The sequence below is a fragment of the Chelon labrosus genome, assembly GCF_963514085.1.
Source record: "Chelon labrosus genome assembly, chromosome: 21".
NCBI lineage: Eukaryota > Metazoa > Chordata > Actinopteri > Mugiliformes > Mugilidae > Chelon > Chelon labrosus.
In genome coordinates, this window is record NC_140354.1 from 6,375,757 (window position 1) to 6,394,005 (window position 18,249).

At 42.6% G+C, this 18,249-nt stretch overlaps 1 protein-coding gene across 1 annotated transcript in view; it reads right to left on the reverse strand.

The window, feature by feature from the left end:
* Positions 1-2,131: 2,131 nt before the first annotated feature.
* hs3st4 (heparan sulfate (glucosamine) 3-O-sulfotransferase 4) overlaps positions 2,132-18,249 on the reverse strand; it is an 82,918-nt gene continuing 66,800 nt past the window's right edge. The window contains exon 2 of the mRNA XM_084571343.1: positions 2,132-2,801. Within this exon, the coding sequence (XP_084427469.1) occupies positions 2,147-2,801 (655 nt within the window). The 3' untranslated portion in view covers positions 2,132-2,146. The remainder of the gene's footprint in view (positions 2,802-18,249) is intronic.

An 18,249-nucleotide genomic window follows, 5' to 3' on the forward strand; every position in this document is an offset into this window, starting at 1 on the left:
TTGGAGCTGAGCTTCCACGCTGGAGAGGAATTCCCTCAAGCGTGCAGTCCTGGAAATGCAAATGACGAGCACATGTGCATATTCATAGGTGGAGAATTGAGTCCTCATCTGTCCTAATGACACTGTGGGGTGCCTTGTGTGGATTTCTTTGAGCATCTCAACACTAAGTAGGAGGGACTATCTGGTTTGGAAGGTGGATAATACGTGTTCTAACGGTTGGGGGGGAAATGTGAATAAATAAATAATGACAAAGGCTTTTTCTTAAATGTATGATTAGCATGTCTTGCTTGCGGATGAGTTATCTTTATACGGAGCCGTGCACCTTTTGTGAAACAGCTTCCCACACTCGGAGGATGACACACGAGCAGGGGGGAAGGGAAGGGAAGGGGGCGGAGGGGCGGAGGGGGGGTAAAAGTGCAGAGAGATTGTCGCGAAAACACCAAGGGATGGCTGCACAGAAAAGCCTCAAAGTGGAAGTTGTGACTCTGGGATAGTGAGACTCAGAGGTAAGTGTTCAGGCTCGGTGCTACAAAGGGCAGTATAGTGCTTACTTTGATTGAATCAATTGCTCTGTGTAAGTAGCTGCTGGTGCCGGCCTCCCCAGGGTGACAGAGGGGTCTACGGAGAGCGAACCAATCCAGCCATCCATGGCGAGGGAACAGGGAGGATTAACAGAGCAATGCATCATAGCTGTAGCAACCAGTAATGTGTAGCAGACTGTATTTATTGACTCATTGGCTGTATTGATTGTCTCAACCGATGAAAAGTCCAGAGACAACAGACACACAGACAGACAGACACACACGGCGAGCTATGCAAAACTCGAGAAATAATAAAGATGGTGGGACATGTTGTTATTTCATTGCATGAGTAAATGAGCATTTCACAGCTGCAATATTCAATACAAGCATCCAATCATTACGCACTGCTGGTCACATGATCAAGTGTTTGCTATTCATCACATTCCCCCTCGCAGATATTATCTCATTCACGTTAAGCACATACAGTAATGGCTGGGTAATTTACCTGAGCATGTATGTAGCTTTTCCCTTGACAGCAAATTCTCTCTGACATTGACATTGTTCCAGCGGCAGCAGTTTATTTAACACACCATTAATCTCTAACGACAGAAGACAGCGTGGCAGCAGATGTTTGGTAACAAACTTCTGCTCGCCCCCCCGGTGTTTTTCTTCACCCTCGTTGACATGTGTTACTGTGACAAGAGGAAGGTCACAAGGCAGATTGGGCCGTAAGGGTTATAACCAGTATTATAATCCATTATTATAGTGTTTTGGGTGCGCCCTTTGCAGCAGGAAATCATTTTCGTTAAGATGCAGGACTGTTTGGACGCGCAGGGAGGTGCGCTCATTTGCAAAACTATGCCAAAACCACTGATACTGCACCGCATCGCAGTGCCTGGTCATCAGTATGCTAATTTTCAACAGTGCAGTGAAACAATCCAATTATTGAGTGATGGCCACTGTACATCAGCTCTCTTATTGAATATGTGTGCAATTAATGGGTGCAGAGGAACCGGAGCAGTGACACAGAGTAAATGAACACTTTGGTAAACTTAAAAGGATTGTCTCCACTCGGAATATGGACAAATGAAAAGATGAGCGCACGTCGAAGGAGTACTACATCTCCATCGTGTTGTCTTTTCTCGCTCTGCTAAAGCAGCAGGACTGTGTTGAAAGAAATAATGCTGAGCACTTCACGGCCTTGGCCATTGAAATAGAATATCTTTTTTGTACTGAACGCTGGTGAGTGGGTGTGAGGGCAACAAACTGCAGGAAAAGTAAAGGGAGAAGAAACAGGCAGAGTTTACCCTTAGGGCTCATGAGGTAAGGACACTTAACTCATCGCATGCATTGCCATAGTCAACATGATTTTTTATATCAGTTCTATGCTTTAAAAACAAAATGAATAAATCATCTCCTTTACACAAATATAAATATATTTTATGTTTAGTATGTACAATAATGATTTGCCATCATCAAGAAAAAGCATGTCAGTAAACTCTTGCTAATGGATACAGACACTGCAAAGACAGCCATGATTGATTGGCGTGCTCAAGCACTCTCTCTGAAGATGAAGCGAGACAACAATAGTGAGAAGGCTGGTGGTGTAGCTGAGCCGTGCCATGCTAGTCCTGAGAGCCGCGAGGCTCGCTGTCCTCGTCCAGCTCCCATTCAAAGTTCTGGCCAGTCATTTGGTAGAACATCATGTTAAAGGGTTTGTAGAACTTGTGCAGCCGCCGAATCACGTCCGGGTCAATTTTAGGGTGAGTTCTCCCTTTGGACTTGCCGAGGCACCTGGGAGTGCTGCTGTCCTCCGGCTTCTTCAGACACGGAAATCCTTTAGTTTTATTGAAGTAAAAGTGTTTGTCCGTGACGATCCGCTTCAGTCCCAAGAAGTCCTGCACTTTGGCCATTTCGCCTGCGGGATCCACTATGAGTCTTTCCCCACTGACAAAGTGCATTTGGGAGAGCGGGAAATACTGCATCCAGCTCTCCAGGTGAAGAGCATATATTCCTATGCGCAACGCACTCCACGAGGCATCTATAAGACCCAGCGTCCGGTTCTTAAAAGCCAGAACCTCAAAAGTAGGGATCTCAGGTTTCTTGGACAAAGTCTGTGTATAGTCTGAGATGGCTCTAGTGACAGGATTACGCACCACAATAATAAGCTTGATGTCCCTGGCCATGGAGTGGATGCGCTTCGGGGCATGGTTAGTCACAAAGTAGCTGGGTGTCTTCTCCATGGTGATCTGCCCCTCCAGCGTCGAAGGCATCAGGTCTCTGGGAGCAGAAACAACAGAGAGGGGAAGAGAGAAAAAAAAAGCCGCTTAGCACAGTATTATCCTCACCACCTCTTGCGGTGCTAATGAAATACCCAAGGACGCGGTGCAAGCAAATTTGGTACATTTATTAAGCAGAGCATTATTTGAAATTACAAGAGAAAATAACTGTTATTATCACTGGACATTATGTTGTGAGGAGAAACATACAGCTAATTACATCCATGGAGTAATATGCAAGAGATAAAAGAAGGAAGATGAAACGGCAGGCAAGCAAGTATGCTCATTGCTTAATTGACTCCATCTGTGTTACTCCAGGAGCTGTTTTGGAACTTTAATAATGAGTTCACTGCATATCATTAATACTGGGGTGCCTGGGGTATTGTTTTGTCATACATTTATTATGCATGCTAGGCTCACTCTCTGTGGAAGGCGGTTTTCTTTCTTACGCACTTCCTCTGCAATGGGTGCAGGCAGCTCTTTTCTCTTCCTCTCCGAGCCACATGTAAGGTTGGGGGCCTGCTCACCGAAGGCGGCAGCGGTGATTAATTATCAGATTCAAGGTGATAATTTGTAGTACAGTTGAAACGTCTCCAACTTGAGAAATTTGTCTGCGGGCTCACAGGAAAGCCGTTCGCCATTAACACAACGATTATGCTCAGTCTGGTCCGTGAGAGCCGGCTGTAGGATAGGACGCCGCAAAGGCGAGTAACACGTGCGCCGAGGCAAGCCTCGCTCCTGCAGTTTTTATTTTTGTATCAATAATAAAGCATAGCAGTCGCCTCAAGCAAATCCTTATCAAATGTTTACACTGATGTTCAATCCAATCCGTACTGTTCTCTTTGTTTGTCGGCTATGTGATTCAGTGCTAAATTGGTACATTAAATCCTCTGTGAGACATGCAGAGTATTTAACCACGTACAAACAAAAGCACAGGAGCTCTGTGATATCACGTAAAAAAAAGGATGCAAGCACATGTCTTCATTTGCTTACTTCCAAATTCACTCATATTAGCTTTAAAAATGATGCATAAACAGTCAACCGAAATCATTCCATCTGCAGAGAGTTGCTGCAGGAGCTTCTCCCTAATTTTGGGATAATAGCCGTTTCCTTGCTCCCTGCTGTATCTTTTTCCATTAGGCCGCCCTGCACCACAAACCTACAGTTGTAACGATATAGTCACATCAATCATTTGCATCTCGGACATATTCTAAATGAACTGTTCTGCAGCAAAGAATCCAATTTACTGTGCTAAACATAAGAGCTGTTATGCACATATCGACCACCCTCACACACGTGTACCCATGGATACTGGGGCGGGAAGTCTTACAAGTGACCTGGTAATTGCATCTCAGTAACAGTATTGCCTTCCTGATGGGTAATTTCCCTCCGGATTATGTTTGTCTCTTGACAGTATAGAACTGTGGTTACTTCTGGGTCTGTAATGGGATATTAAACATATCTACAGATAGCATAGTGACTAGAAAGAGTATTAGTTTTCATTATATTCCATCACTTTCCACTCGTGCCCCTTTGGAGTAATGAACGGCTAAAGATTTTTGTAACCTTTCAAGGACTTTTAAGCCCTGCCTGCAATTTAACTCCAAAGTACAGTAGGTGGTCTGAGAGTGCAGCATCACCATGCAGTGTAAAAAAGCTCCAATATACCACAGCGAATCACCTTGAAACCGCCGGCAGTGTATGAACATTAGCTGCGGCGTCTCCCCGGCAGCCTTTGGAGCATGTCCAATTGACAACACAGATGTACCGTGTTCAAGGTTACTTTTTTGAAAGCGTAACAAGCTATTGTCCCAATGCTAATCACATATTTAATTATAAAGCAGTGGGAATGACACGAGCACTTCGTTACTGCGCTTTGGATCGGGGGAATCAGTCATGGATCATGTGCACGAAAAATGTCAGCGGGACGGCGAGGCGGGACGGAAATCGAAAAAACAAACAAAAAAAAAAAAACGCTGATAAACAAGCTAATTTCTCCGTGCATGGGAAATGACTCCTCTGGCCTTGCAGCCTTGTGGAACTGAAGTAAACAAGAGCAAACAGTTAACTCTTCCTTTCTGTCTCTCTCTCTCTCTCTCTCTCTCTCTCTCTCTCTGCACATCAGCTGCTCGGCTCAGCGCAGGTCATTCAGGTGGGTAGCTAAATAAAATCCATAGCGCTAAAGAGGCCGTGCTCACCATCTGCTGTTTACTGCCTCACAGCGAGAACATAGCACATAACATTCAGTTTCTTGCACTGCAACACATGTCCAAGGCTTTATTTACATAGCAAAGGGAAGTGCGAAGGTGCGGTACAGGTGATTCACACTTGGAGTAACTTTTAATGATCTCTACTTTGAGAGTCACACTTGCAACGTGCGCGCAAGATCATTACATTTGGTGCTTTTAGGTCAGAAAGGTGCAAGTAGGTAAACAACGAATGACAGGATGACTAATAGCAGCATGTGTGCAATGGGAGTCTGATAATTCGCTGGAAAACATATGAAGCATCATGATTAGATCCATTCAGTGTAGATTAAAAAACGTATCAGAGCCAGAGAAATAAATAAAAACAGAGTAAGTCCACCTTTAAAACTGCTTTTTTTTATTTTTTTCCCCCTCAGTTGTATCTACTTTGCATACTCTAACTTGGGAAGGGAATCCATTTCACACCCACTCCACATGAAAATTCAGATCTGGAGGATGCCCAGTCCTCTCCGAAGGTTGATTCATCATTCCGTATGCGCGGTGCACCAAATCACATCAAATTTTTGTGTTTGTTAAGGCAGAAACTAATCTACGGAGATAATCACAACTCTTCATGCCTAAACGCCCACCGCAAAAGTGCTCTGGAACATGCCCAAGCGTTTTAACTCAATGTTTCATTGTGCGCTGTCAAACTGGCGCGCTGGGAATTATTTTGAGGCATGATGAGGTGAGGGATCACGCTAATTTACATTCCCGGATACTAATAGGTCCAAGCTGTTTCTTGAGGGATAGAGTTCCTCTAGAGGAGCTTACTTGTTTCTAATAAAGTCTGGCAGAGGAGTAAAAATCTCTCCCAGAGTCTCTCATTTGGATTGATCACATCTCCGCTGTGGAGTATCCATCGGCCGAGCTTCCTCCATGTCATGTCAAATACAATCAATTATCTTAAAGGTGTCCACTCATAATAAGCTCCTGAGTTCTTTTAGCTACATTTGTTGTGCAGTTTTCTCTTTATTCTTTAAATGATACGTGAAAGAAATGTAGCTGTGAAATATGGAAATGTCTCATTTCTCTGAGAACAATCCTTCGCCACAAAAGTATCAGGATTTTGCTACAAGGAGACATTCTTGTATTGAAAGATGGAAGCAGCAGTCCATTTTGCTGTAGGTTTTAATACCTTATTTTGAGTAAAGCATTGTCTCAACGCAGCGAACAGGCCAACAATGGGAAGGGAAGCAGATAGCAATTGTATTGTCGCATTAATCCGAGCGCGATTGCAACTATCTATGGAGGGTGCCAGCGTCTATTTATCAAAAACAGTCAGTCAGGACAATTGAAGTGAGACACGGGGTGGTCAGTTTGCAATGAATAATCCAATCATTTCACCCCTGAGTGACGCGTTTGTGATTACAGCGGCGCAAAGAACAAAGACACGGGCTCACTGCAAAGTGGAGCAAAACAAAAAAACAAAAAAAACAAACGGCGGTCAAATGAGTCACTCTTTGCTCGGCTCTCGACGAGTGGATGCGTACATGTTTGGCAAGCGTAAAAACGAGCCCACGGGCCGGAGCAAGGGGTCCCGTAGTGGGCCTGTTGTGGAGTGGGAGGCATTGTTTTGTGACGGTGAAGGTGCAGCTACTAGGAGGAGAATAAACACGGAGCAAGCCGCCGCTCTGAGTGATCCGATCGGGCTCGAGTAATGGCAGAGATTTTGCTTTGTTTTTGTTTTTCTCAACCTGAATCCGACCTCACCACCACTGAGTGTTAAGTATCATCCCGGTGAGCTTGCCTTGAAGCTATCTGCTGGATTAAGTTACGTAACATATAAAGATCTGCTGGAGATTCAATCGGGATAATTAAGAGAACTATGGATTTTTTTTTTTATATAGAGCAAACTGTGACAACAATATGACTGCAGCTTTAATATTTTCTTGCAGACTCTATAAAGAGGCATGAAGCTGCTGCGAGTTCTGCTATATCCTCCCGATTCAGATATTAGACCGTCTTGCCCTCACACCCCTTATTACTTCATATCCTTTCATCCAGTTATAGTATACATCATTTTCTTCACACACTCAATCCATTTCTGTGCTTTTCATGGTCCCTCCTGAATCATTTATCCGGTTTCTCTTTCCTCTTTCTATCTTCAAATCCAGGAGGCCTTTCAAACTACACAGGTGTGGAAATTGGCGTAAAAAACTTATTTAAAAACATAAAAGGAGGAGATGCGGTTGAACATATTTAATCTTTTATCTGCATGTTACAACTTCTGGACAGTGGCAGAGACAGAGCAGTTTTTAATCTTTATCACATCAGGGCAGGAGCACAGTGGAAAAAAGGCTGCTTTAATGTTTAGTGTTTTTATCCTCGTCCCGCTTCAGTTTTGTCGTTTTATTTGCCGTCTATGCCGCTTGCAGCTTGTTTTGCATTGTCTCTGCTATATTTGCACAAGTGTCTGGTTCCTTTAAGGAATCCCTCGGACCCTGGCACTAAATCCTTTAACCAGAGTATCTTAACTGAATGCTTATCATGTTGCGTTGCACACTGAATATACACCGATCAGGTATAACATTATGACCACTGACAGGAGAAGTTGACCATCTTGTGACAGTCCAATGTTCTGCTGGGAAACTTTTGGACCTGGTATTCATGTGGATGTTACTTAGACATGTACCATCCACCCAAACCAGGCACCTCCACCCCATAGCAATGACACTCCTTGATGGCAGCAGCCATCCTCAGCAGGATGCAGCCTGACACAGGCACACACACAAAAGCGCTTTAGAAACAACTAAAAAAAAACATGAAGAACAGCACAAGGTGTTGACCTGGCCTCCAAATTCCCTAGATCCCAAACTCACTAGATCCCAAACTGATCAAATATCTGAAGGATGATCCACAGAGCCCCCCTCAACCCATAGGACCCAAAGGCCCCCACTAACAACATTCCTGGAGAGCTGTTTTGAAGCTCAATGTGGGACAAGTGCCGGACAACTCTCAACTCTCGGCTCATCGTACAATGGTCAAAGAGGTCGCTGAAGCACCTGTTAGAGCATAGATTCTCAACCAGGGGTCCACGGATATCTTTTAAAAAAGGTCCTATGACATTCATAGAAATGGCATTATTTTATTCCAATGTGACTGAGACCTTTATCTACCTAAACTACAGAGGGTAACATGACTTTTTTTCTCAAATTCCATCTGTTTCACAAGTGTAATTCATTGTATTTAAATAAGAGATCTCGCGCCCGTTTGCATTGTTAAAGTTACTGCATAACGCTCGGGTCCTTGTTCCTAGGATCTGTTGGAGCCACTGCCCCAGTTTGGGGGTCACTGCCCCGAGTGCTCCTTCTACCACGGGGACCACACTCGCCTTGACCTTCCACATCTGTTCCAGTTGTTCTTTCAACCCTTGGTACTTTTCAACCTTTTCGTGTTCCTTCTTTCTGATGTTGGCGTCATCTATCACCATCAACCTTCTGCTCTTTGTCTACCACCACTATGTCCGGTTGGTTAGCCAGGAGCTGTTTGTCAGTCTGGAAGCTGAATGTATATATTATATATATATATATTTAGGGAGGTCAGTCAAAATCATCTATCACTCCCTTAGCTATGATAGCGTTCTTGTCGAAACAGTTGTGCAATGTTGATGTGTTATGCAGCTTTATTGAAATCAAGGGCATCAAGCGCATTTCACTACCTCTGGAAACTCCTAAAAAACTTGGATCTCATGATCCCATAGTGTCACGCATTCCGCTGAGGTCATGACCTCATAATGCTGAGTCCAGTTCAGATAACTTTGGCTTGTTTAAAATTAACCTCTAAAATCAAAACTGTAGTGTTGTCACAGATCACATATATCTGAGTTTATCCACTGACTAATGCAAACATATGTGTGACAAGTGGCCACGCCCATAAGGGGTGTTCTCGATGATGTCATGATGACATCATTACGTTACCGGTAGGAGTTTTTAAATAGGAGTCAAATTGTAACACTCACTAATAGTTTGGAGGTTCCAGCCCAACCTCCTCCGCTGACTCTGGCCTGTCAAACCCAACAGCCAGATGATCAGCCCACTGTGGCTGCAGGTGGAGGTCTCAGCCTTCTCAAGCCACCAAGCTAATGCTAATGGTGTAGCCCTCAGCCAATCCAGTGGAAGGCCATTAGTGGGCCATATAGTATTGTTATACTATAAGGGCCAGGTTCTTGCGCCTGCCTGGGTTTTCTCTGGGTGCTCCGACATCCTCCCACTGTCCAAAAACATGCACATCAGGTTCATTGCCGATTCCAAAATTGCCGGTAGGTGTGCATACGTGAATGGATTTTGGTCTCTTAATGTTAGTCCTGTGATAGACTGGCGACCTGTCGAGGGAAACCTCATGATGTCACATTCTGCTGAGGTCATGACCTCACGATGTCACATTCTGGTGGGGTCATGACCTCATGTCACATTCTGCTGGGGTCATGACCTCATGTAACATTCTGCTGAGGTTATGATCTCTGATCGTCGTTCAACCAATCAGAGCCATTTTGTTGTAAACAAATACTACTCCATGGCACACAGATGAGTTGCTCTTACACTGTCTATCACCACGTAAACAAACAATTTGATTGGCTCAGCAGATCTTTGCCCGAGCATAATCACTTCCCAGTGAAGAGACTGCGGACCAAATTTCCCATAAGTTGGTCTAGCTTCCAGCCTAGAATGTCATACTATAAATTTCCCAAATAACAAGATAACTGACTCTAATGTGAATAATTATTCAAACTTGTTGTGTTCAGACGTATATAAAACCCCTGACCACATTATAAACATTTGATTTAAAGCTCTACGAACATCTATGTTTACAGTAAGCTCGACAAACTTATAAAACTAGTCCATTACATCACTGCAGATTCGGTGTTGCCCAAGCACTCGTCATGTTGCCAGCTATTTCAAAATGAACTGCAGAACCAAACATATACACAGCTCCTACTACTCCCATGATGTACTGCACCCAGTTTGTACTGTATGCTTCCAATAATAAATGACACCATCGGTTACCTGATTATTAATTAATAATTAATTAATTAATTTATTATTCCCAGGCCGTCTAATGCTCTTTGACCAATGAGCTGACAGCGGGAATCTCGGTCATCTCTTTGGTCGAGCATTGGTACTGTTGCTTGCGGGTACTGGAAGACAACAAAGCAACCATGTTTCCTCACACTTTCAGTTTCAGGTCGTAAGGGTCGATCAAAAATATGCAGGGGGTCCAGGAGCCCAAAAAGGTTGAGAACCACTGTGTTGGAGCACCCACCTGCCACTCATAGCAGCCCCACCCTAAGTTATGCATCGCTTTATGCCTTGATATGATTCACATTGGTGATTTATATAAACTCACCAGCTGTCAAGTCCAAAACTGCTATTTCTGCTGATAAGTTGGGCATTTTAACATAGGGGGGTCTATGGAGATTGACTCACTTTTGGGCCAAAAGGCCAATTCGATGAACTGCACTTTTGGGTACTTCAGTGTTGGCTTTGCTTTTTTCGTGTTAAATCCTTAAAAAGTAGTTTGAATTTTTGAAGCATTTGAACCAAAGTCCATGTCCAAGGACCATGTCTGCAAATCATTTAACTGTATGCTTATGTTGTCTGTTAGCGTCTCACAATGCTTTCTACTGGTTTCAGTGCCCATGACTACATTATCTAGTCCATCATACCATACATACACTTAATCACTTTTACATTTCCTATTCCCATTTCCTGCTCTTTTCTATTACGCGTAGGACGTTGAGCCTGATGATGAGATTTATGCCATGTCATCTTATTATTAAGTTTTAATGTTGATCCAACCACGATACAAGTTAGTTTTAGGGACAAGTAAATCACGTCTGCTAAAAGGCATGAAGAGAAAAACCCTGAGACTAATTAAAAGACAATATAGCCTCCCCACTCTAAACAAGCCCATTATACTTCCTGCTTCTACAGGACTGCGGGCTCCAGCAGAATAGTTGAGGACAGAAGTGACAGCTGGTCCTGATCAAAACCTTTTTTCCCCGACTCTCTTCCTGAGATCCCCTAAAGACCGTCCCACTTTCAACAGTGGGCAAGCCAGGTACCTCACTCCCCACATCACCAGTCTGCAGTGCTGAGATCTGAAGCTGTGTTCAGATGCCCCTTGGACATAAAACATCATGAAATAAAGCATGGAAATGAGGAAAACTATGAGGATGTTTGGAATGCTTTGGATGCCACCCTGCATCATTAGCTCATAAAAGTGCGTGCAAGCTTCAAATTTAGTCTATTTTTAAACCAGTGTGTAAGTCCGTAGAGAAAATGGAGGCAAGCTTATCTCAAATCAAAGACTCCAAGGATATTGCTTTCCCCCCCCCCAACTTCAGTGTCTAGTTTTAATGTTACAGGCTATAAAAAGCCCTGATTTCTGATAAAGCTAGAAATAAATGTACAGTACGAACCCTGAACCCAAAATAATATCCTTACATAATGTCTCATCTGCACTCGAACGAAACAACAGCCGTTTGCCATTCCACTGAAAAGACGATTGTCTTCTTTTATTGTTCTTTACTAGTTTGTTTATTTGCCTTTGGATGAGCTGATGAGAGCACTCCAGGCTACACTCATTCAATTTGATCACAATTGCCCTCAATATTCCGTTACTGATGTTGTGTAGCCTACAAAAACAAGCTGTTGTGATATGCCGCTTCTAGCACTGCAGCAGCACCGGGAGAAAAATGGGCGCTCACTACTTTCTTTGTCATTTATTTACAAGGTTGGACCCAGAATCAAAACAACCACCTGGGAACAAAATAACAACTACATGTCGGTTAATGTGACATGACTTTCTAGACCAGGGGTGTCAAACATACGGTCTGGGGGCCAAAACTGGTCCGCCAGAGGGTCTAATCCGGCCCGTGGGATAAAAGTGCAAAAACTAATTGCACTTCAAATGAATTGCACTTCAATTAATTGAAGACATTAATTGCAATTTTTCAATAAAAGCAACACCTGTTACTAAATTGTCCACTAGGGGCGCACTGTTTTAGTCAGGGTTGCGGACATAACACGACACTGAGACGTAGAACTAAACAGCAGGTGGCAGCGATGTCCCGAAATGTTTCTTATTTTTTTTAAGAAGTTTCAAGTTGTTCCTCAGTTGTTTTGTAGAAGGACAGTTCATTAAATGTAAACGTTTCCATAATGTACTTGTACTTCTTTGCACAAAAACAAAGGGAAAAACTTGGAGCTGTCTTTATAGGCTGTTCTCTTTAACTCTTGACTTTAACTATTCTCTTTTGTTTTCATCATATTTGCTCTGAATATAACTGAAAGCTTTGCACCTTTTCTCTGCAAAACAGCGACTCTTCAGTCATCTCTGCATCTGCCAGCATTATTCAAAACCCTATCCAGATGCGTATTAGCTCCAAGAGAAGCACAAAACGGCCCAACTCTAATTGAAAGTCACACCTGAATACGTCAGAGTCAAAGGCTAAAATTTACATCCTGGAAACGTTGCAGATCCGGCTCAGTTAAGCAGAACCAATTAATATGACAGTTTGAACATGATAGATTTCCTTGCCGGAGAAAAATGTCCGACACTTCAGGATCCAATCATTTTAAGATGACCGCAGACAAAACTCCAAAGAACCTGTTTGGCTGCAGCACATGAGGCAACTTTCTAAACCGTATACATTCACTTTGTTCTGTTTGTTATGCGGCATATTCATGAGATTTTATCAGCCATACGTATATGTAGTGGGTTCATCAAGTAACTGAGGTCTAAGATTAAGTTATGTGTAGCTTTTCCAGATGCAGCTTTCAAAATTATGGCATTTGTGGCACTCTCTAACATTAATTTTCCAGTTGCACTCTGCACAGAGGGCTGTAGTGATGCAACAAGATGACAAGGCTGAGGGGCATCAATTATTGTGTGAATAAACAAGTGTGTACGGGAGATGTAAACTGCTGCTTTTCGCGAGAGCTATGCCACATGCCATATGGCTGAAGCCATTAAAAGGAGCAAATGCATCATTAAAGTCACCAAACGAAACCACATCTGCGTCTGATATTATTTCCTGTGACAGGAGAGCAGAAATGATTTCGGTTTCATTTGGAGAACGATACGTAGGTCTTTTTCAAATGCATTAAGCAGTCCGACCATATTTTGCCTGTATGTTGGCATACTGTGAAAGCTTAAAAAAAAAAAAAATTGTATCTAAGACTTGGCAGCACTATCAGTCAAACACAGAACATGTCCATGAACCTCACAGTCAGTATTTATTTATTTTTTTTTTTACTCCTTTTTCCCAATTTATTATAAAAGCTGAGGGTCAGTGTGACACAGTGAAGGAAAAACCTGCATAGAGTCTTTCTCCACAACGCCGAAAGGTGCCTTTAAGTTGAAGGTAACTCACAAATACGAGGGTAAATATCGATAAGAGATTACAGGCACTAGCACATTTGTTGCTTTTGACATTTTTATTTCATGTTAAAAAAAAAATAAAAATGGCGATGTTTGCCATGAAACTAATGGGAAATGTCACAGCGAGTCCCTGCTGATTGTAATTGTTTTATCAACCTTTTAGCTATTTACGCTTTCCACCAAGCGTTTGAGTTAACCACTAAACCCTTAAATGAAATGTATGTGTTAAGTTAAAATTCTCAAAATCTGATAATGCCTGAAATACACTGAATAATATACTATATAAAACTGTATCAAATGAACTATGAGTCATTTCCAGATAATACAGAGCACTTACTGAGATTTTATTTAATGACAGCAATTAGTTCAAGTCCAGTCGTCTCTCTCTGTCTGCTCATGTTTGCCTCGGCGCTTTGGTTCGAAAGCTAAAAGCACTATTCTGTACACTTTAGTGTCTTTTCCTGGTTGCTAAAAGCCAGGCAAACAATACCACAAAGGGGGACGTCTGCAAAAGCAAAATGATCTACTTTCTTTCCTTTCTTCCGCGCAAAAATGTTTTTCCTATTTGAAGGCGATTAATGAAAGCAAGAGGCTGCAACAGAGCACGGGAAGACAAAACAAAGTCTGATTCGTCCACGTTTTGGCGAACGGTCTTGCATTCGTGTGGCGCTTTTCTACCTTTCGCGGTCCCAAAGACACGTCTACCCACGCGTTCACACAAGCGCGCACACACATTCGCACGTCAAGCGCTGGGAGCAACCCGGGGTTCGCTGTCTTGCTCAAGGACGCTCTGGCATGTGGTCCACGTAACGCGAAGACCTCTAGTGGCACGGACAGCTCTCTCTCCCAATTCTTGGGAGTTGCGAATAATTGAGTTGGTTTTAATTAAAACACTTAAAATATTTTACAACGTCCACAATTTAGACTCGAATCTAATATTGAATAAATTACGAGTCAAGAGCCTCCGTCTGCCCAGTCTTCAGTCAGTTCCTCAGTGGACTGTGTTAAACGTCCAACCCCAACAGTAACAAGAACTGCCTCTTACATGTAACTCCCTTTATCCCAGAGCCCAGTAAAGATGAGGTCATGTCTTGATTATCTGCACAAGCTTATGTGAAGCGTTGGTCTGACTAGAAAAAATGAAAAAGAAAAAAAAATCCTCAGAAGATTTAGTCATGATGTGTGTGTGTGTGTGTGTTCCCTCTTTGTTATGCATCCATTAAGATCATTAACACGATGGGCTTTCATCTACAGTGTTCCTTCCTGCTCTTTTCTGTTTAATTTCTTCCATTCTAAATTGAATCATTGAGGTGATTTAATGTAGAACAGTAGTGGACTAATAACTGAATAAAAATGTCATTAAATCGTAATTCATCTGTATTTCCACTGCAGTGGCGTCTCCATCACTGGAAGTGCCTCCACCGCTTGTGACTCGTTTTTGACCCCTCCGTATAATGGCCCCACGAGCGGCAGCACACCGGCATTGGAAGATCGCCGGAAAGCGTATTGATCCCGCCATTTAAGTCGCGGTGCAACTCGGGGGAAAGGCTTTAAAATAAATTTCACAAAGCAAAATGTACGTGAAGTGTTTGGTCAGCGGTTTAGCCGCGACTGGTCAGCAACTAAATGTGACAAACGGAAATGATTTTCTCTCCTGAGGACGAGGGTGTGAGTCTATTCTGTCTGGTGAGTGTGGCAGCCTGCTGCGGTGTGTGATTTTTAGACGCCTTCAGGCGATAAACACCATCGTATTTATGATACTGTGCTGATAGCCTTTTGTAAACATTGTATGTCATTTTAAATATGGTGTGACTCACGATACGATAAGTTAGTGGACGGCGTGTTGATACTGTCAGTACGGTCTGACGACTAATCTCACGCTCACTTTGCCGTGCAGCTGTGTTAATCCTTTTAATGTTATCTTAGCTGTAGGTATTCCATTTGCTGTACATACTGGAGTTCTACATCTATGTGAGAATATGTTATACTTTGGTCTTTGCATGTGAAAAGATTACTGCTCCCAGCAGACAGAAAAAAAGAGAAATGTTTATATATGCTCTTGTATGAGAAACTTACCATCTCCCTCTCGGTTTATGCAGTACAACAGTGTGTATTTTCCTGCATCTTTATTACTGTTCAAACACAGCGACACAAGTTTAATTCCTTTCAGCTGCTCTGGCAGGTCATGTGGGCAGGTTGGCCCATCTTACTACTCACTGTAAAATATTAATATTGGCTGTGGCAACACAGGAGAGAAAATGAATGGAAATGGCTCCTCTGTGAAACGGGGGGAGCGGCGAAAATGCTGGGAAAACCGACGCGGGAAGGAAGCTGGTTGTCAGAGTTTATTTTTCCGATTCCACAGGAGCGTCTCCGAACAGCAGGTCAGATCTCTATTAAGTAATCAATCGGCGCTTTTATCCGTGTCTTGTTTTGTTAACTCGGAGGAACAAGCTTGAAATGAGATGCAGCCAAGACAACATTAATCTTTCTAGCATTTATGATTCAAGCAAAACTGTTTCTAAGTGCTAAGAGGGAAAATATGAACTCCTTGTAATACTACGAGATTAATAAAGCTGAGCATCTATGGCTGCTATGTGCTTTTGTCCACACAGCCAAGAAAATATGAAAAATAAATCCGTAACACTATGAAAATATCACATCCAGCCTATATAATAAGTTATACTATATGTTTATGGGATTCCATGGTAATTGGTTTTACAAAAAAGCAACTCCCCCTTAGAAAAATGCTAATTTGTGAGTCTGGAGTTGCCAGATCCAATTTTCAGAATACGAGTCTGGTAGGACACCATTTTGGTTTCATTCTGGGCCATGTTTCAAGCCACACAGAGGAAAAAGAAATACCTCTGCATGCAACTGGATGCTCCAACTAATCTAGCCGTAAACTAATTCAACTCCGCAGATGACATGGATGACTACAGGGATGTTAATATTCTATTTCGACTTGAAGCCTGTCCACATTTAATCTGCCTAACGGACCTTTGCCCGAGCATAATCAGCTCCCAACGGTGCGACGCCAGACCAGCATTGCCCCCGGTGTTGCAAAATTGGGTGGTTTCACACAGAGTTGGCCAGGCATTTTGTTCCTGAATTACCTTTTAATGCTGATTTGAAACAAAACCAAAGTGCATTTACTCCTTATTAGTGTGTGTGTGTGCACGAACACACTGAATGTGCTCTGCTTGCGCAAAGAGCCTGATGCTTATTGTCGGTACTGTGGTGCTCGTCACTTCTCAATTTTACCCTCTAGTACACCCTCTATCTTTTGTAGCTGAGTGATTTCTGTTTTGACTGCACTGGTTTTTCACGATAGATCAAATTAGAGTAACCAATCTGGGTGGTCAAAATACTAGATAAAATAAAGATACCATATGTTTTTGCATTTTTAACAGCTTCACTGGACTGGAGCTCGCTGGAGGAAGTTCAGCCTGGCTACCTGGTTATACATATATATGCTACATATCCAGATGACTTCTTGAGAACAGAAACTGAACTACTATTTCAGTTTCACAGACTACTTGGGCAAAGTTGTGCAAGACAATGCCAGTTTTCTGAGCCCATAAGCAACAGCACTGTGCATTCGCAACATTTATCTCATTGCCTTCTAGGTGCCCCGCATTCATAAAGCTGCGGGCTGCCCGGCGGCGGTCTAGTGAAAAAGGATGTCGCTCATGCGCTTCCACTTTAATGTTGGCAACTTGTGAGTGGAACAAGCAGCAAAAGTACTTTTCAGGAAGCTGTGAACAGAAAGTTTGTTTGTGCAAGAGAGACAAGTTGGGGAGCAGCGGAGGAGTTGGCACGCTGAGATCAGAAGAGGCTGGGAAACTTCAGCGCTTTAAACGCAACCAAACCACACAGCAGTTTGTCTAAACATTTAGACTGTCATTTGCAAGAATAAACTATTGATTTTTTTTTTTTTTAAACTAATCTCCTTTTCAACTAATTTCCATCACTGACAACATCATTTATGAACCTTTAAACCTCTAACCTTGTCCTGGCCTGTTGTACCGGTTTATTGATTGTGCTGATAAAGCACACATCGGGCTGAAAGGAGAATCACTTTATATTATTATTAACAATACACACTTGAGGCCCGGGTGTGGGTGAGTGCATTAAGCCTTTCACACACAGCTTACTGGCATGTAAACATGAGGATATTCACTTTGTCATCAGTGTGTTTCAAGAGAACAGCTGGAGCGGTCTAGAGGGAGCTCTCAAAGAGCAGCCCTGAACTGAGCTGTTGAAAATAAATTACAGCCGAAAGGTTGGAGGAATACACTTTTCGAGGTAGAATTTATGGCTGTTTAAATACAAAGAGAGAGCAAAATAACCGCGCTGCTAAATATCAATTAACTATAGAGCATTCTTCATATGCCAGCAGTTCCAAATGAAGTGTCACCACTAAACTGTCTGCCGAAGTAGTTCAATTTTGCTAAAGTTTAAATTGCGACGCTTTGATTCTGCAAACGGATGAAACAACAAAATTGTGTCGAAGATAATACGTTTTACTAGGAACTGATTGTGGCAAATAGATGAGAATTATTGCTCGAAATCCTTTACGGCTTAAAACATCATTTCGATTTTTTATTTTTTTTTTGGTCAGAATATAACACACAAGCAAATATGGCTTAAAGCTGTGCTTCATTTCATGATGTGATCTAAATTTGTGCTGGGCTTAAAGGGATGCAGGAATGCTCATGCGGTAACATCTGGATGCAAGGAAATAGGCTGCTAAGAATGTTATAATCATGCAGACAAGGCCTAAGCTGCTCCATTACGGGCTAAGCTGACCTATCA